The sequence below is a fragment of the Tachysurus fulvidraco genome, chromosome 21, assembly GCF_022655615.1.
Source record: "Tachysurus fulvidraco isolate hzauxx_2018 chromosome 21, HZAU_PFXX_2.0, whole genome shotgun sequence".
NCBI classification, from domain to species: domain Eukaryota; kingdom Metazoa; phylum Chordata; class Actinopteri; order Siluriformes; family Bagridae; genus Tachysurus; species Tachysurus fulvidraco.
The window spans coordinates 643,722-667,641 of record NC_062538.1 but is presented as its reverse complement, the minus strand read 5'-3'; the positions used below and the strand labels follow the sequence as shown (position 1 = coordinate 667,641).

Sequence of the window (23,920 nt, the reverse complement as noted above, 5' to 3'; positions counted from 1 at the left end):
TAGATTCACATTATTTACATTTACATCATTTACATTCACATTATTTACATTTACATCATTTACATTCACATTTACATTTACATTATTTACATTTACATCATTTACATTCACATTTACATTCACATTATTTACATTTACATCATTTACATTCACATTTACATTCACATTATTTAAATTTACATTTGCATTATTTACATTTTTTACATTTATATTATTTACATTCACATTATTTACATTTATATTTACTTTTACATATTTCCTGTCGATTGTCACTCAGATGAGGATGAGGTTCACTTCTAAGTCTGGTTCCTCTCAAGGTTTCTTCTTCATATTATCTCAGGGAGTTTTTCCTTGCCACTGCTCATTAAGGATACATATACATTTCATTATAAACTTTCTCATTCGTATTCTGTTTTAATAATTACAAATACATTTAATTGAAATGAATTCCTAATGCTCTTTTAGCTGAATGAACACAAAAGCAACCATTAGCATGACAATTAGTAGCATGGCCGCTATTAGCACTTGTATGTGATAAAACACAGAAGATATACAACAGGAAAAATGAGCAGCTAGAATAGAATAAATGGCTTGATTCATCTAGATGAACATCAGAGATGGGAATATAACTGTGGAATTGAAACAGGTGCTAAACCGCAAGCTAAGATGTGGGCATGAGACAGGACTGAGACTGTGTGAATGAGGAATGACTATCATGGGGATGTCTATGATCAAACAAACAGTGATGGGAAAAGGTCGTGAAACGCATCAAATATCATATAATACTTTAAACCTTAGGGACACAAATACCTGGTGATTTCTGTGTCAGAATGTCAGATAAGATGCTACCATCACATTTTATTAGACAGAGATTTCAACACTAGTGTATTAAAAAGTCTAAAGTATTTTAACTCTGTTAGGATATTTATGGCTGTACTTTTGAGAGTCACAAAGATCTGGAACCAAATTCCTTGTGTGTCAACACCAACACACTTGGCCAATAAACCTGACTCTGATTCTAAAACAGCATCAATTACATCATCAAATTCTCTTTTAGTAACTGACATGCAAAAAGTTTCTCCCGAAGAAGTTTCTAATATTTGAGTGATTTATGAATAATCTGAATACATTTAAAACATTTATTTATGTAAACTGTACAGCTTAAGTTTTAGATTTGTTCTAATTAACTAATTGAGACAAAATACAATTGGAAATATTATTTAATATTAAATAGAAACTTAATAAATTAAAAAATGTATAAATGTACCTTTTAACAAGGAAAATTGTTCGTATTTACATTATAATTTTAAATAATAATAATAATAATAATAATAATAATAATAATAATAATAATAACAATTAATATTCAGCAGGGATGACGTATTTGCGCATGCGCAGATGAGTTAAATATGACGACGGTTTCCGTTGTAAAAGATGTTAATGAACATAAAAACCCTTATATGTACCTCATCCATACTGTGAAACGTTTGTTGTCGTTTTAAAGAGTACAATAAAGTCATAAAATAATAAAATCTTGCAGTGAGTGAAGTCATTGAAGCGTAAAGCAAATTAAACTACGTTTCCCAGAATTCTTAGCGAACGCCGCGTCTCTAAACGTTACGTCAGAAAAGCGCCCAGAACCGGCAGCGTGTCTCTTCTGTGTTCACTCAGCCGCTTAAAGTTGTCCTGACTGCAGGAGGAGGAATGACGGTACGGTACTGTTTAATGTACACGTGTGTTGTTGTGGCTTAATATTGATCAGTGACACGTTCCGTGTAGTCATTAGTAGTTAAAAGTAGAAGTCGTTAGCACACTAAGCTAAGCTAACAGGTAGCGTCCCAAACAGCTGGTCACTCCCTATGTAGTGCACTAGGTAGTGTACATAATAACGCGGTTAAACCCTAAGTAGGGCGCTGTAATGTCTACAGCACAAATTATTGGTATTCAGCCCACGTTATAGAGCCGTGATAGTATTTACATATTTAATATTTTACACTTTAGGTTTATCTGATAAACTGAGAAATAATTCTAATACAATGCAGTTGCATTAGAACGACGCTTCTGTGAAATAAATAATATTTGGCTATGACTTTTTTATAAGTGCTGGAGAACAGCAGTAAACAGTTGTAGAGGGTAAAGTGGAGCGATACGGCACAAAATATCGCGATACACGATATATCGGTTTGTGTTCTTGTCTTTTCGGTTTTTCCCGTTAAGGGGCGCAAGAGCGAATCATCTGTTAACTCCTAACTCCATCTTCAGCATCCTCTACTCTCACAATATATCAGCTTGTGCTGGAGATAAATACACTGGATCATTGCTACACAGTTCTTAAGGACACATGGCTCTGTACCCAGGGCAGCCTTGGGGAACTCTGATCACTGCTTGGTTCATCTTATTCAGACATAAAGGCAGAAACTAAAATCTACTGTCTGTAGTAAAAACAGTGAAGAGATGGACCAGTGAGGCAAAGCAGGAACTACAACACTGTATTAACTGCTCTGATTGGAGTATAATAATAGTTGTGGTCGGAAAACTTCGCCAAGCCAAGGAAGATGCTTACAGAGTGGAGGACAAAGCTCTGTATAAGCAGGTCAGGAACCTACTGACAAAGTAGATCAGAATAGACATAAGAAGCTACAGGATTTCACCTAACAACCCTGCGTCAGTGCGGAAAGACCTGCAAGACCTCACGAACTACAAGAACTACACAATACTGCTGCTGTATATTGTACAAAAGCATAATATTACACAATGCTGTTATTTACACTATCATGCACTTCTCACACTTCTCATAACTGATCAGTCATTAGAATTAGATTCAGAATCAGGTTTAGTGTTATTTATGTGTGTATTGTATAGTATAGTGTTATTTATGTGTGTATTGTATAGTATAGTGTTATTTATATGTGTATTGTATAGTATAGTGTTATTTATGTGTGTATTGTATAGTATAGTGTTATTTATGTGTGTATTGTATAGTATAGTGTTATTTATGTGTGTATTGTATAGTATAGTGTTATTTATGTGTGTATAGTATAGTGTTATTTATGTGTGTATAGTATAGTGTTATTTATGTGTGTATTGTATAGTATAGTGTTATTTATGTGTGTATTGTATAGTGTTATTTATGTGTGTATTGTATAGTGTTATTTATGTGTGTATTGTATAGTGTTATTTATGTGTGTATTGTATAGTGTTATTTATGTGTGTATTGTATAGTGTTATTTATGTGTGTATTGTATAGTGTTATTTATGTGTGTACTTTTGAGAGTCACAAAACAGCTGGAACTAAATTCCTTGTGTGTGTCTACATCAACACACTTGGCCAATAAACCTGATTCTGATTCTGATGACAGATCAGTTGTGTACATAAAGTGTGAGAAGTGCATGATATTGTAAATAACAGTATAGAAGATCCCCTCTGTAGACATCTTCCTTGGCATGTTGAAGTTTTTCCAGTTTGGCTGTGAACCATGGTTTGTTGTTACTGTATTTGCAGAAGGTTTTGTTGGCACACACACACACACACACACACACACACACACAAAACGCGTCTTCACAAAAACCGATGTACGACATCACAGTGTCAGTCAGTTCATCCAGGCTGTCAGTTCCAGCCTCAAAGATGCTCCAATCAGTGCAGTTAATACAGTCTTGTAGTTCCTGCTTTGCCTCCCTGCACCATCTCTCCACTGTTTTGACTACAGTGTCATAAACTCGGTATTCATATTTAATACTCATTCTGTCTGTATTGTCTTGTCTTGTGTAGAAGTGTTATTTATGTTTCTATTTATTTTTTGTTGAATTTATTACTGCGGTATCAGAAGCCAGCTGCAGCATTAATGTATAAAGATGTGTAAAGAAATTCATCAGAGGTTTTAATCTGTTCTCATCAGGAACGAAAGGGAACAGCGAAGCTCGACTTCTTGAGGAAGATCGAGATCGAGATCCAGAAAAAATGGGCAGAGGAGAAAGTTTTCGAGAGCGACGCCCCGGCGGCGGAAGCTGAAACGTGAGTTCGCGTTAAAAAAACAAAATGACGCTTTAATAACAAAAACATGTGCCTGACCCTGACCATCACACACACATGTGGTACTTTTTGTAAACTGTTTCCTCAGTCTGAAACACACAGTGGTACAGAACGTCTCTGTGTGTAGATTCAGTTTCTCTTCACTGGAGATAAGATTCCCAAACCCTGTTCCATCATGACGTGTACAAAGCAGCTCCATGATGAAGACACGGTGTGGAGGTGAGAAGGTCAGAGAAAGTAGAAGAACGTTGAGTGTCCTGCACAGAGCCCTGAATCTGACTCAACACCACTGAACACCTTTGTGATGAACTGGAACTGGAGTCTCGTCAACATCCCGACATCAGAGTCTGATCTCTCTGACGATCTTGTAGCTGAATGAACACAAACCCACACAGATACTGTACACTCCAACATCTAGTGCAAACACTTCACACGAGAGAACAGTGGAGCTGATTGGAACAGGAAATAGGGAATAAATCTACAATCAGATGTTCAACAAGTCCATAGTGGTGTGATGGTCAGGGGTGCACATACTTTTAACTCTATAGCGTCTACCGTTTTGATGTTCTAACGTCCGCCGTCTTTTTCTGTGCAGTAAGAACAATTACTTGATTACCTTTCCGTATCCGTACATGAACGGGAAACTGCATCTTGGTCACACCTTCTGTCTGTCGAAGTGTGAGGTACGTTCAGCTCGTCGTATGTCGTCTCTGTGTTCACGGCTGATTTCTAACGAAGCCTCTCCTGTAGTTTGCAGTGGGCTTTCAGCGCTTAAAAGGACGCCACTGTCTCTTCCCCTTCGGATTGCACTGTACTGGGATGCCCATTAAAGTAAGTAACGCTGTATATACAGTACACACTCCTGCACAGATACCTCGGGGCTGTTGGGTTCAAGAGGAAGGAAAAAAAAAAAGAGAGAGAACAACAGATTATATCTGCAGATTGTACCTGAGATCAGGAACTAACTTTTGTCTTGTTGATGTTCAATAACATTAACATTGTTAACATAATGGTAACATTTGGGGAAGTCATGGCCTAATGGGTAGAGAGTCTGACTCCTAACCCTAAGGTTGTGGGTTCGAGTCTCGGGCCGGCAATACCACGACTGAGGTGCCCTTGAGCAAGGCACCGAACCCCCCAACTGCTCCTTGGGCGCCGCAGCATAAATGGCTGCCCACTGCTCCGGGTGTGTGTTCACAGCATTCACTAAATTCCAGGGGTTCCGTTACCACGACATAAAGTGGGTGTGTTTCCGGAGGTCTTGGAAAAACGCCCTCTTTCAAAAAAAAACCCCCCAGCATACTACGAAGGACAAAACAGTCATACAGGTAGATTTATTTTAGAAAACAAATAAACAACCAAAAACTACGGTTATGGTTCGGGTTAGGGTTAGATTATCAAATAGGCCACGCCTACCTGATGACGCAATATCTGTTACGCTGTTCTGAAATCCCTGGAAATAAGTGCATCCCGTGTGTTCACGGGGTGTGTGTGTGTTCACGGTGTGTGTGTGTGTGTGTGTGTGTGTGTTCAGTGTGTGTGTGTGCACTTTGGATGGGTTAAATGCAGAGAACGGATTCTGAGTGTGGGTCACCTTACTTAGCTGTATGTCACGTCATAAACGGTTGCTATAGAAGCACATTATATCGATCATACATAAAACTTTAACAGTCATTAATAAGCTAACTAACTGCTGTGGTATAAGAGGAAGAACTCACTCAGGGACACAGTTATAGGAAAATAATTCACTTTGGATTGGAAGCAGAACCCAGTTCGTCTCTCCAGGTGTCGATTAATTTTCTGTAACCCCACGTGTGGTCCCCCCCCCCCCATGCGGTCTCCTGTCTCCACCCTGCACGTCTCTGTAGGCCTGTGCGGATAAACTGAAGCGAGAATTGGAGCTCTACGGAAATCCGCCCCAGTTTCCCGACGAGGAAGAGGAGGAAGAGGAAGAGAAGCCGAAGCCCGCGGATGAGATCATCATTAAAGACAAGGCGAAGGGGAAGAAGGTAAAAAAAATCACACAGGAGTTTATCAGAATTTTCTCGTAATACAAATTCACCCATTTTTGCTTCCTTAAACGCCGATTTGCTCCCAGTGAGGAACGCAGCGTGTTTTATTTACGCTCTGTGTTTTATTTCACGCAGAATGAAGCATAAAGCAAAAGAAATCCTCTGTTCATTAAAAGCACTTTGTCATTTATATGGAAAAAAAAATCTATCTATCGTTTATTTATTTATTTGTTTGTTTGTTTGTTTGTTTATCTATTTATTTATTTGTTAAAAGCAAAATGTTATTAAAAATAACATTTTAAATGTCGGTCTATATTTGTGTATTATACCTGACGCACAGAGTCTGATGATCCTTTACATTAAACTCGCTCATCATCATTAATAATAAAATCTTCTCCTGTTCATCCTCCCATCAGAGCAAAGCAGCTGCCAAATCAGGATCCTCCAAGTTCCAGTGGGACATCATGAAGTCTCTGGGCTTGAAGGACGAGGAGATTGTGAAGTTTTCAGAAGCTGAGCACTGGCTGGAATATTTTCCTCCGCTGGCGGTGAAGGATCTGAAGACGATGGGTGTGAAGGTAAGGCCTGTTAGGGCTGAGGGGGGTGGGGGGTGTGTGGTGTCTACAGTAAGACCAGGGCAGAAGATAATAACTCCTCCTTCAGCAGATTCCTGAAACCTCAGCTAGTAGGAACTATTGACAAGACACGCCCCTTTATGCTGATGTCACACATGCGCACTAAACACTCTCTCCACCGCCATATTGACAAGACACGCCCCTTTATGCTAATGTAACACATCTGCACTGAACACTCGCTCCGCTCATATTTACAAGACACGCCCCTTTATGCTAATGTCATGTGTGCACTGAACACTCTCTCTGCCACATATTAAGAAGACACGCCCCTTTCTGCTCATTGGCTGAAATGTACCTTTTATCTTAATAAATATAAACACTTATAATAAAATAGTGTTTCTAAATTATTATTATATAAATTATATTTGTAGTAATACAGTTATAAATGATAGTATTTTATAAATAACGATATTTGATATCATTATGAATCACTATAGACTTTTTAAATCACAAGCTGAAATCTTCAGCACGATAAACTCGGCTCTCGTTTCAGGTGGACTGGCGTCGCTCCTTCATCACCACCGACGTCAACCCTTTCTACGACTCCTTTGTGCGCTGGCAGTTTGTCACCCTGCGAGAGAGGAAGAAGATCAAGTTTGGGAAGAGGTTCGTCTTTTTATCGTCCGTTTAAAGTTTGTGAGGAAATGAAAATAAAATAAAAAGGATCTCTTCCTGTTTCTCAGATACACGATTTACTCTCCGAAGGACGGACAGCCGTGTATGGACCACGACAGACAGACGGGAGAAGTGGGTCACTTTAACTACAATAAAACCATCACAGTAATTATTAGTCCCAGGGGTTAATGGTGTTAGTGAGTTAAACGTTTTCCCCATGTTTTCTTTCGTAACTCCAGGGAGTCGGCCCTCAGGAGTACACTCTCATTAAGATGAAGGTGGTCGAACCTTATCCAGCTAAACTGAGGTACTAACACACAGCTCATCCTTTTCATACCTTTATATCTCGACTGCGTCCTTTAACCCGTATTCCTGCCGACATTCTGATGACTGTTATGAAAGATTATAAAATATAATATTTTAAGTGGTTGGTTATGATTTTAACTCTATTTAAATTTGTTAATGTTAATTACGTGAAGGTTTACGGAGGTAAAAGATTTGCAGTGTTGTTATGTGGATTCTTAATGTATGGTTACAGTAGGGTTGCAAAATCCCAGGAATTTAAAGCTGGAAACTTTCCATGGGAATTAATGGCAATATATGGGAATAAACTGGGAATTTAAAAAAAAAATGCAGATTTGTCTATAACAAGGAACTTAAATGTAGTTAAAAACAATCTTGCCGCATAATTTAGTTTAAAACAACGAGATTTAATGCAGTTTAAGTTGAATTTGTACCCTGCGTTCCTCTGGCACTTGCACACTGCTTACTGGAAGGCCATTGAGGTCAAACCCCCTGCAGGTACTTGTGTTCTTCCATAACATTCACAGTAACACTTTATTTTAGGGTCATTTAACTAGTTGCTTATTAGCATGAATATTAATAGAATATTGGCTATTTATTAGTGCTTATTAAGCACATATTAATGCCTTATTCTACATTCTTAATTGTACCCAACACCTAAACTTAATAACTACCTTTATTATGTTTATTACAAGCCTAATAAAGTTCTACTTACAATTAAATCAGTCAAGACGTCATTTTTAAAATTTGCATTACCTTACATACACGTCTGCTTATGACCAAACAACATGTTTATTTATGTTTGTATATGAGAGAGTTTATATACATTTCCCGTAAATTCCCGTAAAGTTCCCAAATTGGAATATGTCCAAAATTCCCCATATTAAGTTCCCGTGGAAAGTCTCCGCCCCTTTGCAACCCTAATGGACACGTTGTCCTTCCTCGTGTTGATGGACAGACAAGATCGTAAATAGAGAGTTTTCATTAATTCTTTGTATATTTGGACAAAGACAGGAAGTTCTCGGTTTACACGTCCCCCGTGTGGACTCGCGTTCGGTTTTTAGTATTTTTCTTTTTTTAAACGTCTGCAGCACTCTGAAAGGGAAGAAGGTCTTCCTGGTGGCAGCTACGATGAGGCCGGAGACGATGTTCGGTCAGACGAACTGCTGGGTCAGACCTGATATGAAGTACGTTGTGTTTGAGACGGTGAGCGGAGACGTGTTCATCAGCACACAGAGATCAGCCAGGAACATGTCCTACCAGGGCTTCACGAAGGACAACGGCGTGGTCCCTGTAGTCATGCAGCTGCTCGGACAGGTCCGTCTGTGTCTCAACATCCGTCTGTCTCCCAACATCCGTCTGTCTCCCAACATCCGTCTTTCTTTCCAACGAGATAAAAAACAATATTATCTGAATTTAATTGTTAATTTTTAAGTCAATACGCCGCTCTCTTTTACACCAAATTCATCCCATAAAGAATCGATTCAGTGAATCTTCGAGTCGATTCCACACAGAAACGATTCATTACACATCCACAGGGAAGTGAATTTATCTGAGTTTTTTTTTTAAATCAGTGAGACACAGTTTTGTTTGATCACGTTGATAAATCACATGTTGTGTTCATGCATAAAAACCGTCCTGTATATTTTCTCCTCAGGACATTCTCGGCTGTGCCCTGAACGCTCCTCTCACTTCCTATAAGACCATCTACGCCCTGCCGATGCTCACCATCAAGGAGGACAAAGGTACCGGCGGTATCCGTGTCGCTAGGGAGACGTCCGCTAGCGAGACCCGTTTTCATTTCTGCAGTTAGCACAAAAACAGAGCGTTTTTCCTCTGAGAAGATTACGTCATTATTTTTAAAAAAAAGAGCAATAATCACACAATTGTTTTTATTGTATTTTTAGGAACAGGAGTCGTGACCAGCGTGCCGTCAGACTCTCCTGATGACATCGCTGCACTGAGAGACATCAAAAAGAAAGCGGTGATTAGTTCATTCATTTCTTTTTTGATTTTGTGAGAAACAAAAGTGTTTGCTGGATGATGATAAATTCTGTAACACAATAAACCTGTTTACTCCACAGGCTCTGAGAGAGAAGTACGGGATTAAAGATCACATGGTCCTTCCTTTTGAACCGGTAGGTGCACACACATGTACACACACACTCTCTCACACACACACATGTACAAACACACACACACTCTCTCTCTCTCTCTCTCTCTCTCTCTCTCTCTCTCTCTCTCTCACACACACACACAGACACACGTACACACACACTCTCTCTCTCTCTCTCTCTCACACACACACACACACGTACACACATGTACACACACGCTCTCACACACGCGCTCACACAGACACACACATGCACACACGCTCTCTCACACACGCTCTCTCACACATGCTCTCACACACCCGTGTGCGCGCACACACACAGAATAACTGGTGTGAGACTCCCTGACTGAGCTGTTTACTGGTCTGTTTCCAGTAGAACTCCAGTGTATCGTACATCAGCTCTGTATCATTTCAGCTCTGATTATGAACTAAAGAACACGAATAATCCTTCATAAAGATCATGTTCACGTCCTGAGGAATGCAGCAGAATGACGTTTCTCCTCTGCTCTGTCGTTCCAGGTTCCCATCATCGAGATCCCGGGATTCGGAAACCTTTCGGCTCCTCTGGTGTGTGACGAGCTGAAGATCCAAAGCCAGAACGATCGAGAGAAGCTGGCGGAGGCCAAAGAGAGAGTCTACCTGAAAGGGTTTTATGAAGGGGTGAGACTGCGGCGTTTGGGGACTTTTGGGGAAAATATAGAAAATAAAACACACATCAGTTTGTGTTGACTGTACGGTGTTGGTTGTGTTGTTGCAGATCATGTTGGTCGATGGTTTTAAGGGACAGAAAGTTCAGGATGTGAAGAAGCCGATACAGAAGATGATGATGGATAAGGTTTGTTTGTTCGCTTTGGTCTCTTTCTTGTTTGAAGGAGATGATTTTTTAAAGGTGAGGTCTCTGATGTTTGAAAGCCAACGCTGACATAAAATCACCAAAACAAACACGCCCCTAACCCAAATGGGTCCCACCCCTGTATTGATAGCTCCGCCCACACATACATACGTAACCCAGGCGACTAATGCGTTTAGCTCAGGAGTTATTGACTCGGGAAACTCCAACCTGTGAATATGTGGCCAACTTCCTGCTCCTTCAGTTCTCTCCAGCGCTGGAAAGCTGATCCTATATTAACACGTCCTACTTCTTGTCCTTATCGTAAGTCTTTCTTCTCTTTCTTTCTTTGTTTTTATCCTCCATGTTGATGTTAAAACCGCTTTCTGCTGATGTCACACACGCGCACTGAACTCTCTCTCCGCCCATATCGACAAGCCCCGCCCATTTCTGCTAATTGGCTACACGTTTGTTTTGATTTTGTTTATTATTCAGCCTGACTCGATTTTCTAAAGCATTTCTCAAAAATTGGAGACCGCACCTTTAATTAGAGACAAAACTAATAGAGGTTTTCCTTCCCACTTTGTACACAAGACTTTCCCCAAATCGACATGATGACAGGAATAAAATTCACGCGTTCTTAAACTTTCTCTTCACTCCTACAGAGTTGTTACTATTAGCATAAACCAAACTGAAATATTCTGTTGTATTTACACAATTTCAGAAACACTTTCGGATTTTCTTTGTATTCGTGTATAGGGCTGCGAAGGGGCGGAAAATGTCCGGAAACTTTCCACGGGAATCTGGGGATTTTTGGAAATATTCAAAATTGAAAACTTTGTGGGAATTTATGGGAATTATTTGGAAATATAGGGAAATGTATATAAACTATATCATATACAAACATAAACATGTTGTTTGGTCATAAGCAGACATGCAAGTTAGGTAATACACATTTTAAACATGACATCTTGACTGTCACTGTCTCTGTCTGTCACTGTCTCTGACTCTGTCTCTGACTCTGTCTCTGACTCTGTCTCTGACTCTGTCTGTCACTGCCTCTGTCACTGCCTCTGTCTGTCACTGCCTCTGTCTGTTACTGCCTCTATCTCTGTCTCTGCCTCTGTCACTGCCTCTGTCTCTGTCTGTCACTGTCTCTGTCACTGTCTCTGTCACTGTCTCTGTCACTGTCTCTGTCTCTGTCTCTGTCTGTCACTGTCTCTGTCTCTGTCTGTCACTGTCTCTGTCTCTGTCTGTCACTGTCTCTGTCTCTGTTTGTCACTGTCTGTCTCTGTCACTGCCTCTGTCTCTGTCTGTCACTGTCTCTGTCACTGTCTCTGTCACTGTCTCTGTCACTGTCTCTGTCTCTGTCTCTGTCTGTCACTGTCTCTGTCTCTGTCTGTCACTGTCTCTGTCTCTGTCTGTCACTGTCTCTGTCTCTGTTTGTCACTGTCTGTCTCTGTCACTGTCTCTGTTTGTCACTGTCTCTGTCACTGTCTCTGTCACTGTCTCTGTCTTTGTCACTGTCTCTGTCACTGTTTCTGTGCCGTTTACAGAATCTCTGCAGAACACATGTGACTAGAACTTAAGGGAATAACTGAAGTGAATGTGTTCTGTTTGTGCTTCGGAGCTGTTTTGTGATGAAGAATTTGAGACATTTGTTCTAGCAGTTATGTGAAATCAACTCCTTTTTATTCCTTCTTTCCTCAGGGTGAAGCTCTGATTTACATGGAACCTGAAAAGCAAGTGATGTCTCGCTCGGCTGACGAGTGCGTGGTGGCGCTGTGTGATCAGTGGTGAGTGAGTTCTTATAAAGTACTGAATAAGGCGACGCTTCGTCTCTGAAGCTCAGTCACAGAAATGTGTCCTGATAAGTGGAGCAGTCACTCTGTCACTGCCTCTGTCACTGCCTCTGTCACTGCCTCTGTCACTGCCTCTGTCACTGCCTCTGTCACTGCCTCTGTCACTGCCTCTGTCACTGCCTCTGTCACTGCCTCTGCCTCTGCCTCTGTCTCTGTCTCTGTCTCTGTCTCAGTCACTGACTCTGTCACTGCCTCTGTCACTGCCACTGTCTCTGTCTCCGTCACGGACACTGTCTCTGACAGTGACAGTGACCTTTTATCAGATTTCAGTCTGATGTTCCTCACATTGTGATGTTTTACCTGTGGCAGGTATCTGGATTACGGTGACAAGGAGTGGAAGCAACAAGCTGTAACTGCTCTGGAGTCTCTGGAGACGTGAGTTCATTAGAGACCAAAGATCTGTAAAGCAGAGTGACCTTAATAAAGAAATCAGTAATAATCTGTAATAAGTCGTTGTTATTACAGCAGTCTGAGATCCAATCTGATGCATTTGCTTTTAAAATAAATGTTAACTTTTATTTTTAAGTAGTTTTGTGTAAGTTGTGTCTTATCCTGTGTGTAATAAAAACACAGCCTGTGCGTCTGGGTTTAGTAAAATGTAGGTTACTTTGTTTTTAGAAAAAATCTGTAGCCCATTTTTACTGAAATACAGAACTACAGTCAGATCAGATCTCATTTTACTGAATACTGAGAGACCGTCATAGTTAATCACATCACAGTTAATCTTTATATCACATTCATATCACATCACATCACAGTTAATCATCACATCACAGTTAATCATCACATCACAGTTAATCATCACATCACAGTTAATCATCACATCACAGTTAATCATCACATCACAGTTAATCATCACATCACAGTTAATCATCACATCACATCACAGTTAATCATCACATCACAGTTAATCATCACATCACAGTTAATCATCACATCACAGTTAATCATCACATCACAGTTAATCATCACATCACAGTTAATCATCACATCACAGTTAATCATCACATCACAGTTAATCATCACATCACATCACAGTTAATCATCACATCACATCACAGTTAATCATCACATCACATCACAGTTAATCATCACATCACATCACAGTTAATCATCACATCACATCACAGTTAATCATCACATCACAGTTAATCATCACATCACAGTTAATCATCACATCACAGTTAATCATCACATCACAGTTAATCATCACATCACAGTTAATCATCACATCACAGTTAATCATCACATCACAGTTAATCATCACATCACATCACAGTTAATCACATCACATCACATCACAGTTCATCACATCACAGTTCATCACATCACAGTTCATCACATCACAGTTCATCACATCACAGTTCATCATCACATCACATCACAGTTAATCATCACATCACATCACAGTTAATCATCACATCACATCACAGTTAATCATCACATCACATCACAGTTAATCATCACATCACATCACAGTTAATCATCACATCACATCACAGTTAATCATCACATCACATCACAGTTAATCATCACATCAGTTAATCATCACATCACAGTTAATCATCACATCACATCACAGTTAATCATCACATCACAGTTAATCATCACATCAGTTAATCATCTCATCACATCACAGTTAATCATCACATCACATCACAGTTAATCATCGCATCACATCACAGTTAATCATCACATCACAGTTAATCATCACATCACAGTTAATCATCACATCACATCACAGTTAATCATCACATCACAGTTAATCATCACATCACATCACAGTTAATCATCACATCACATTCATATCACATCACAGTTCATCACATCACAGTTCATCACATCACAGTTCATCACATCAAATCACAGTTAATCACATCACAGTTAATCATCACATCACATTCATATCACATCACAGTTAATAATCACATCACTAACCCTAACCTCTATTATTCATAGATAACAGTTTTTACACACACACACACACACACACACACACACACACACCCTCTTCCGCACACACACCCTCTTCCGCACACACACCCTCTTATGCGCGCACACCCTCTTGTGTGAACACACACACTCTTGCGCTCACACACTCTCTCGCACACACACGTTTGCACACGCGCACACTCTCTCTCTCTCTCACACACACACACACACACACACACACACACACTCACACACTCACATTCTGTCTGTTTTGCAGATTTTGTGATGAAACCAGGAAGAACTTTGAGGCGACTCTTGCTTGGCTGCAGGAACACGCCTGCTCCAGAACATATGGTTTAGGTAAAAACTCTTCCTGCTTGTTCAGTCTTATCCCACACACCATCATCAGCTGTTCAGTTAATCTCAGCCATGCCCCCCACCCCCACCCCCCACCTGTAGGTACGCGTTTGCCGTGGGACGAACACTGGCTCATCGAGTCTCTCTCAGACTCCACTATCTACATGGCTTACTACACTGTAGCTCACCTACTGCAGGGGGGAGTTCTCAATGGACAGGGACCCTCACCTCTGGGAATCGGGTATGTTTTTTTCTCGAGTGTCTTTATTTCCGCATTCTCTTAATTTATATTCAGCTGACGTGCGTGACAAAAATATATAAAAGACCATTTAAAGTGCTGTGTCTCATTTTCTAGACCAGAACAGATGACCAGAGAGGTGTGGGATTTCATCTTCTTCAAATCAGCTCCGTTTCCCAAGACGAACATCCCTAAGGAGCATCTGCAGAGACTGAGGAGAGAGTTTGAGTACTGGTACCCAGTGGATGCCCGTGTCTCTGGAAAAGACCTGGTGCCAAACCATCTGTCTTACTACCTGTACAACCACGTGGCCATGTGGCCCGACGATAAGTGCGTACCGATTTATTACAAACATCCAGGTTCTTCTGGTGGATCTCGTACATGAAACTGTTTATAAGAGCGTATTAAGACTTAACTCTGTAACTGGGTTTAGCTTCATGTCGATGTCTCAGATTATTGAACATTTCCATAAAATCTCATGCTTTCACATTTTATGCTTCTTAACCCATATTAAATGTAGTTCAACAGATCCTCATTAAACCTCGAGTGATGTTTCTGTGTAAATGTTTTGAAAGGGAATGTTTTATTCTTGCAGGGGAAAGTGGCCCAGAGCGGTTCGTGCCAATGGACACCTTTTATTAAATTCTGAGAAGGTGACTTGATCTTTTTCTTTCCTCTAACACACATTATTTTGGCTCTTGTGGTGTTAAGTCAAATTTAACTATAATATTAATATAGAAACATGCTGTATAGAGCAGTTTTATATATAAAATATATATCACTTTATTAGGTACACCTGTCCAACTGCTCGTTAACGCAAATTTCTAATCAGCCAATCACATGGCAGCAACTCGATGCATTTAAGCATGTAGACATGGTGAAGACGATCTGCTGCAGTTCAAACCGAGCGTCAGAACGGGGAAGAAAGGTGATTTAAGCGACTTTGAACGTGGCATGGTTGTTGGTGCCAGACGGGCTGGTCTGAGTATTTCAGAAACTGCTGATCTATTGGGATTTTCACGCACAACCATCTCTAGGGTTTACAGAGAATGGTCCGAAAAAGAGAAAATATCCAGTGAGCGGCAGTTCTGTGGGGGAGCAAATGTCTTGTTGATGCCAGGTTCGAGCTGATAGAAAAGCAACAGTAACTCAAATAACCACTCGTTACAACCGAGGTATGCAGAAGGGCATCTCTGAAAGCACAACACGTCGAACCTCGAGGCGGATGAGCTACAGCAGCAGAAGACCACACCGGGTGCCGCTCCTGACAGCTAAAAACAGGAAACTGAGGCTACAGTTCACACAGGCTCACCAAAATTGGACAATAGAAGATTGGAAAATTGTTGCCTGGTCCGATGAGTCTCGATTTCTGCTGCGACATTCGGATGGTAGGGTCAGAATTTGGCGTCAACAACATGAAAGCATGGATCCATCCTGCCTTGTATCAATGGTTCAGGCTCCTGGTGGTGGTGTAATGGTGTGGGGGATATTTTCTTGGCACACTTTGGGCCCATTAGTACCAACGCCACAGCCTACCTGAGTATTGTTGCTGACCATGTCCATCCCTTTATGACCACAGTGTACACATCTTCTGATGGCTTCTTCCAGCAGGATAACGTGCCATGTCACAAAGCACGAATCATCTCAGAATGGGTTCTTGAACATGACAGAGTTCACTGTACTCAAATGGCCTCCACAGTCACCAGATCTCAGTCCAATAGAGCACCTTTGGGATGTGGTGGAACGGGAGATTCGCCTCATGGATGTGCAGCCGACAAATCTGCAGCAACTGCGTGATGCTATCATGTCAATAAGGACCAAAATCTCTGAGGAATGTTTCCAGTACCTTGTTGAATCTATGCCACGAAGGATTAAGGCAGTTCTGAAGGCAAAAAGGGGGTCCAACCCGGTACTAGTAAGGTGTACCTAATAAAGTGGCCGGTGTACTGTAACCTATAATAATACACACCTTCTGATGCTGTGGTATAATGATATTGTATAATGTATATGATATTGTATATAAATAGACTAAAACATTACATAAATATATCAGTGTGTAATATGATGTTATTGTTGTATAATATGCAGACAAACGTATTCCTTAAATATGTAATGTATAATAAACCGACCTGTTGTTTGTTAGATGTCTAAATCTACGGGCAACTTTCTCACCCTGAGCCAAGCGATCGAGAAGTTCTCAGCAGACGGTAAGAGCTCCGGAACATCGTCCTCGACTCCGTGCTTACTGACGATGCCCTTGTTTTGTTTTTGCTCCTCTTAAAAAGACAGGAAGAAGCTTCAGCGGTTTACTTTTCATGTCTGAAACCTGTTCTTTTTCACGTGACCCACAAAACACACAGACGGCATATAAAACATTTTGTTTTTGAAGTTTGGAGGCCGACTGAACAGGATACGATTTCCCTGAGGAGCGAGTGTCGAAGTCAGTCCATCTGGAGAGAACCACGGACGTCTGCCGAGTGCTCATTAGAGAGTGTGTGTGTGTGTGTGTGTGTGTGTGTGTGTGTGTGTGTGTACAAGCACAGTGTGCTTGTCTCGGTTATTTTTGGAAAATCTGACACTGGGATTGTGAGCCTACTTTTCTTGCTTTTCTTTCCATCATCTATAGAACACTAGGATTATATTTTTATCCTTGGTGCTTTACACCGAGTCGGAACACACACTTTTCCTTACACAGTTACACAACACACCTTCTGTCTTAAAGATGCCAGAAAATAAATCCCCGTAGCAACGATTATTTTTCTGTAACATAGAGACAATCATGTTTAACGAGCGCATTAATATGAACCAATGAGAGCTGCTGTTTAAGAATTCAACCTCACTGTGGTATAGAAACATTTTACTATGATAAGGAAATTAAAAAAAGTAAAAAAAAAAAGTAATTTGGCTTTTCTTCCCTCAGGTATGCGCTTGGCTCTAGCTGACGCCGGAGACACGGTGGAAGATGCTAACTTCGTAGAGGCGATGGCTGACGCCGGCATTCTGCGTCTCTACACCTGGGTGGAATGGGTCAAGGAGATCATCTCCAACCAGAACAATCTGAGATCCGGGCCTGCGGACACCTTTAACGACAGAGTGTTCGTCAGGTAATAATCGCCGTACCTTCCTGTGGAACACTGCTTTCTGCTCTGTGAAGTTTATTGTGTCCGTTACACCGGCTGTGGGTTTATTCTGAGGTCATCTGGTGAAAAATGGTCTTTACTGGATTTATTCTGTGCTTACAGTGAAATGAACTCGGGGATTATTAGAACTGAGCAGCATTATGAGAGGATGATGTACAAGGAGGCACTAAAGTCTGGATTCTTTGAGTTCCAGGTAATACACACACACACACACACACACACACAATTCAGGGGCGTGTTTGTTTTGGTGATTTTATATGTCGACATTGGATTTCAAACAACACAGACCGCACCTTTAATGTTAATAATATATAACATTTATCACCTCTGTAGGAGGAGATTTCTTGTCAGTGCACAAACTCTACTGCAGTGATTATACTGTGTTTGTAACAGAATATAAATACTTATTAAAACTTTGTATTACAGAAAAACCTTATTTTTTGGTGTACGTTTTATTCCTCCTAGGCAGCTAAGGATAAGTACAGGGAGTTGGCCATCGAGGGAATGCACAGAGATCTGGTGTTTGACTTTATTGAGAATCAGACCCTGCTACTGGCTCCTATCTGCCCTCACCTGTGTGAATACACTTGGAACCTGCTCGGAAAGGTGAGCAGCAGCACATTACGCTTCATAACGTTCGGATGTTAACACTTTAAAAAGTCCTTGTCTAGGGTTTGCTATTGATCTCTTGGACTGACTTCGATGCTCTACGTTAGTGTTGTAGTGTGATTGTGATTCACATCTACAGTCGTTATGCTAGACAATAAACAAGGCTTTGGGTGGAGGATGAACATGGTTCTAATTCAGAATATATCTATAGAATATCTAGTTCATGTTCAAAAATCGTGTCATCATGGTGTGTATCGTGTCATCGTGGTGTGTATCGTGTCATCATGGTGTGTATCGTGTCATCATGGTGTGTATCGTGTCATCTGTAAGACACCTCTACAACAAGAAACTAATACCTGTTATTTCCTGGTCTCTTCTTATTGCAGAGTGAATCATTAATGAAGGCACGCTGGCCAGCGGCAGGTCCAGTGGACGAGGTTCTAATCCGGTCCTCACAGTACCTGATGGAGACGGCCCATGACCTGCGTCTCCGCCTTAAAGCCTACATGCAGCCTGCCAAGAACAAGGTGTGTTTTTGTGTGTGTGTGTGTTTTTGTGTGTGTGTGTGTGTTTTTGTGTGTGTGTGTGTGTGTTGTTTTTTTTTTTGTGTGTGTGTTTTTTTTGTGTGGGTTTGTGTGTGTGTGTGTGTGTGTGTGTCTGTGTGTGTGTGTGTGTGTGCTTTTGTGTCTGTGTGTGTTTCCATGTCTGTAAAATCTTTAAGTAATATTCATCCGTTTGGCTTAAAACTTGTTTTTCTCTCACCTTCTTTAATATATGGTGTAACACCCTGAGTTCCTGTCTCTGTCTCTGAGTCTCAGTGTCTCTGTGTCTGTGTCTCAGTGCCTGAAGTCACTTATTCTTCTTCTCCACATTAATGCTGCGTTTTCTTTCTACTCAGCTGGAGAGTCTCTGTATATATTTATATCTGTACCCTATAAGTCATGTACGTGTTCCATCACAGCAGGAAGAAGTGTCAAAGTTTACTGTAGCTTCTAGTGGCTAGATTTAGCTTTTAGTCCAAAAATGATCTGATACAAAATACAAGCGTAGTTCATCATTTGACACGATTTCTCTTCATTTAAAAAAACATTCTCAAAGAATAACAGTGTGGATAAAGACGTACATTACACACCTGACCATGTGGAAGTATTTCAGTATATCTGACTGACGAATCCAGAGTGATGAAGAGTATCTATTTAATGAAGAGTGAAAAGAGACCGTAACATAAAGCATAGTTTTGTACATTGACTATTAAATACAAGCTAATTATCACGACCAATTAGCTACTGAATATTCGCCTAAAACCTCCCTATTAATTACGAGTTACTAACAGAACTGTAATATAAAGTCGTACAGGTTCATTTCAGTCGTGCAATTTGTCCTCACAGAAGGGAGACAACAAACCACCGGGCAAACCTTCTCACTGCACGGTGTATGTGGCAAAGAGTTACCCTCCCTGGCAGCACAGCGCTCTGTCTCTCCTGGCCAAACACTACAAGGTAAAGCTCAACATTGTGTGTTAAAGGTGCGGTCTCCGATGTCTGAGAAATGCTTCAGAAAACTGAGTCGGGCTGAATAATAAACAAAAAACAAAACAGACGTGTAGCCAATGAGCAGAAAGGGGCGGGGCTTGTCGATATGGGCGGCGAGAGTGTTCGGTGCGCATGTGTGACATTAGCAGAAAGCGGTTTTAACATCGACATGGAGGATAAAAACAAAGAAAGAAAGAGAAGAAAGACTTACGATAAGGACAAGAAGTAGGACGTGTTAATATAGGATCAGCTTTCCAGCGCTGGAGAGAACTGAAGGAGCAGGAAGTTGGCCACATATTCACAGGTTGGAGTTTCCCGAGTCAATAACTCCTGAGCTAAACGCTGTTACTACACAAATAACACCTCTTTTCTATCGTAGTAATGTAGAGAGGCAGCTACAACCGCGTTTTGTGTAGTAACAGCGTTTAGCTCAGGAGTTATCGACTCGGGAAACTCCGACCTGTGAATATGTGGCCGACTTTACTTAAGACGCCGAGGCGCTTTTTTCCTTCTCGATAGGTGAGTAACGTTGGTTTTGCTTTGTTACACAGAACTAATATATGCCTTTGTCCTTTACATCATTATGCTTGTGTGGCATTTTTGCTTGTTTGTTTATCTACAATCGTATTGTTCTTCCCTTCAGCTATGATAAAGACACGTTTCTTTCTGTCAGTCGCTCGGGTTACGTATGTATGTGTGGGCGGAGCTATCGATACAGGGGTGGGACCCGTTTGTGTTAGGGGCGTGTTTGTTTTGGTGATTTTATATGTCAACATTGGCTTTCAAACAACGGAGACCGCACCTTTAATGTCAGGTTTGTTCTGTAGATTTGTATGTGAGAGAGATCTCATGGTTAAACGTTAAAAAGCGACAGGACAGTGTGTGTATAATGTGTGTGTGTGTTTCGGTTCTCAGAACAACAACGGAGCTCTTCCTGACAATAAGGTGATCTCGTCGGAGCTGAGCGCCATGCCCGAGCTGAAGAAGTACATGAAGCGGGTCATGCCTTTTGTAGCCATGATCAAGGTACTGACCTGTAAATGACATGATGCTCCTCGGGAAAAGTAGAACGTTTTTAATATAATCATAAAGTATGGAACGAGTCTCATTTTCATGTCCTTTAAATGACACCACATTGTTGTTGAGTTCTGGATTCTGATTGGTCCAAAGGTGTACATTTAACTTTCTGTAAAAAAAATAAAATAAAAAAATAAATAGGTTTATGATTATGCACGTGTGTGTGTGTGTGTGTGTGTGTGTGTGTGTGTGTCAGGACAACTTGGAGAAGAAAGGGCCAAGGGTGCTGGAGCTGGAGCTGGAGTTTGATGAGCGAGCAGTCCTGCTGGAGAACATTGTTTATCTCACCAACTCTCTGGAGGTATGAAGCCAAGCAGCTGTGCTTAAAATACGATGAGTTCGCTTGTAACCAGCCAAGCGGCTAAATAAAGAAAAGATATCGGCTCTTTATTTCTCTCGAACCTCTTCGCAAGTCTTACAGTCATGGCACAAGATGAGAAGATCATCTGTTTATATATTATTTGTTCTCATCCCCTCTGTAGCTGGATCAGATCGATGTCCTGTTTGCCTCCGAAGGGGACGATAAAGTGAAGGAGGACTGTTGTCCGGGGAAACCGTTCAGCGTGTTCAGATCCGAGGTGATGCAGATCAGTTCACCAGCGTGATATGGGGGAATATGTGAGGTCTTTTTTTAAGAAACTGGCAGAAAGAGAAACTCTTGACAGTTAATACGAGTGACCGCTGATGTAATCTAATGTATTCGTCATTAACGAGCTGAAAACACTTACTGTGTGAATAAAGAGCTTTTATAGAGCAGGTGGGAAAATGGACAAGGAGTCAGTAGAGATGGTGAACTAATGAAGATCATTGTGGATTAATGACCTGTTCGCTCTTCTCCCCCTTGTCTCCCTGTAGCCTGGAGTGTCGGTCAGTCTGCTGAACCCTCAGCCATTCAACGGTCTTTTCTCCTCTCGGATCGATGTCCGCCAGGGTGACACCAAGGACAGCATCGTTCGCCGACTGTCCAAAATCAACCGAGGCATCAAAGGTACTGCTGTGTAAACCACGGCCAGCTGCACTGTGATCAAACTTTGTGTATGTGTGTGGGCAAGTGTCAGAGAGTGCGTGGGTGTGTGTGCGTGTGTGTGTGTGTCTGTGTGTGTGTCTGTGTGTGTGTCTGTGTGTGTGTCTGTGTGTGTGTCTGTGTGTGTGTCTGTGTGTGTGTCTGTGTGTGTGTCTGTGTGTGTGTCTGTGTGGGCATGTGTGTGCGTGCGTGTGAGTGTGTGTGAGCGTGGGCGTGTGTGTGTGTGAGCGTGGGCGTGTGTGTGTGTATGTGTGTGAGAGAGTGTGTGTGAGTTTGTGGACATGTGTGCGTGGGTGTGTGTGTGAGAGAGAGTGAGAGAGAGTGTGAGTGCGCGGACGTGTGTGTGTGGGTGTGTGTGAGTGAGTGCGTGTGCGTGTGTGTGTGGGGGGGTGTGTGTGTGTGAGTGAGTGCGTGGGCGTGTGGGGGTGTGTGAGTGCTTGGGCGTGTGTGTGTGAGTGCTTGGGCGTGTGTGTGTGAGTGCGTGGGCAAGTGTGTGTGTGTGTTGGGGTGTGTGTGTGTGTGTGTTGGGGTGTGTGTGTGAGTGCTTGGGCGAGTGTGTGTTTGTGTGTGTGTGAGTGCTTGGGCGAGTGTGTGTGTGGGGGTGTGTGTGAGTGCGTGGGCGAGTGTGTGTGTGTGTGTGGGCGAGTGTGTGTGGGCGAGTGTGTGTGGGCGAGTGTGTGTGGGCGAGTGTGTGTGGGCGAGTGTGTGTGGGCGAGTGTGTGTGGGCGAGTGTGTGAGTGCTTGGGCATGTGTGTGTGTGAGAGTGTGAGTGTGTGTGTGTGTTTCTAAGCCTCTTGACCTCTTCTCTGTCTCAGACTTGACTAAAGTGAAGCTGATGCGGTTTGAAGATCCGCTGCTCGGCCCTCGTAGAGTTCCTGTTCTGGGTAAAGAAGAGCAGGGCAAACTGGCCGTCTCAGACAAGTGTGTGTTCCACATCAACCTGCAGGAGAACAAGGTGTGTCTGAGCGACAACGGCCTCACGGTGGACGTCGGAGACACTCTGGTCTACGTGATGGAGTGAGATTTCTGCCGAGTCACGAAGGGCAGCGTCGTGTTCTTAAAGGGCTGTTGTAGTGTCAGTGATGGAGTAAAGACTGAAAATATCTTCAATATAGTCACAACTGTCTGTATTAGTGTTTATTATGGTCTGTTGCAGTCAACAATCATGTTAATTCTGTTGCCAGGTGATTTCACTGCTTCACTACGATAAGAAATCTGAGCTACATGTGACTGATATTAAAGATATTTACACTTGTGTTCAGTTGTGTTGGGTGTCCAACGTACCCTGTGTGTGTGTGTGTGTGTGTGTGTGTGTGTGTGTGTGTGTGTGTGTGTGTGTGTGTGTGTGTGTGTGTGTGTGTGTGAGAACAATGTTATTAATTATCATGAGGTGTTTCGGAGGTCTACGCTGACACGGCAACTTAACACTTTTCTTTTTGGCGCTTAAGATGTGTGTGTGTGTGTGGTTTTTTTTTTCTCTGTAATGAATGAAAAATGACCCAAATAAAGAACTTTTCCTTTATTGTACATCTCGTCTTTGTGTCGTCTGGGATTTTGCTTCATTGTGTGTCTTTATTTTGTTTAGCAGTTGTGAGTTGAATGAACG

The 23,920-nt window shown here is 41.6% G+C and overlaps 1 protein-coding gene across 1 annotated transcript; it reads left to right on the top strand.

Annotated features, from left to right (window-relative positions):
* The first annotated feature begins 1,566 nt into the window (after positions 1 to 1,566).
* On the top strand, positions 1,567 to 23,841 carry lars1b (leucyl-tRNA synthetase 1b). Its single transcript, XM_027154321.2, has 32 exons — positions 1,567 to 1,710; positions 3,900 to 4,015; positions 4,629 to 4,716; positions 4,784 to 4,864; positions 5,902 to 6,042; positions 6,462 to 6,623; positions 7,174 to 7,286; positions 7,364 to 7,427; positions 7,535 to 7,602; positions 8,690 to 8,915; positions 9,256 to 9,343; positions 9,506 to 9,582; positions 9,683 to 9,736; positions 10,234 to 10,374; positions 10,472 to 10,549; positions 12,254 to 12,339; positions 12,715 to 12,780; positions 14,615 to 14,697; positions 14,797 to 14,935; positions 15,050 to 15,262; positions 15,528 to 15,585; positions 17,076 to 17,139; positions 17,853 to 18,036; positions 18,175 to 18,265; positions 18,538 to 18,678; positions 19,068 to 19,208; positions 20,070 to 20,180; positions 21,129 to 21,239; positions 21,487 to 21,591; positions 21,773 to 21,868; positions 22,146 to 22,278; positions 23,130 to 23,841. Exons 1-32 carry the CDS (start codon positions 1,705 to 1,707, stop codon positions 23,333 to 23,335), a joined length of 3,531 nt encoding a protein of 1,176 aa, XP_027010122.2. The 5' UTR covers positions 1,567 to 1,704; the 3' UTR covers positions 23,336 to 23,841.
* Positions 23,842 to 23,920: the final 79 nt, after the last annotated feature.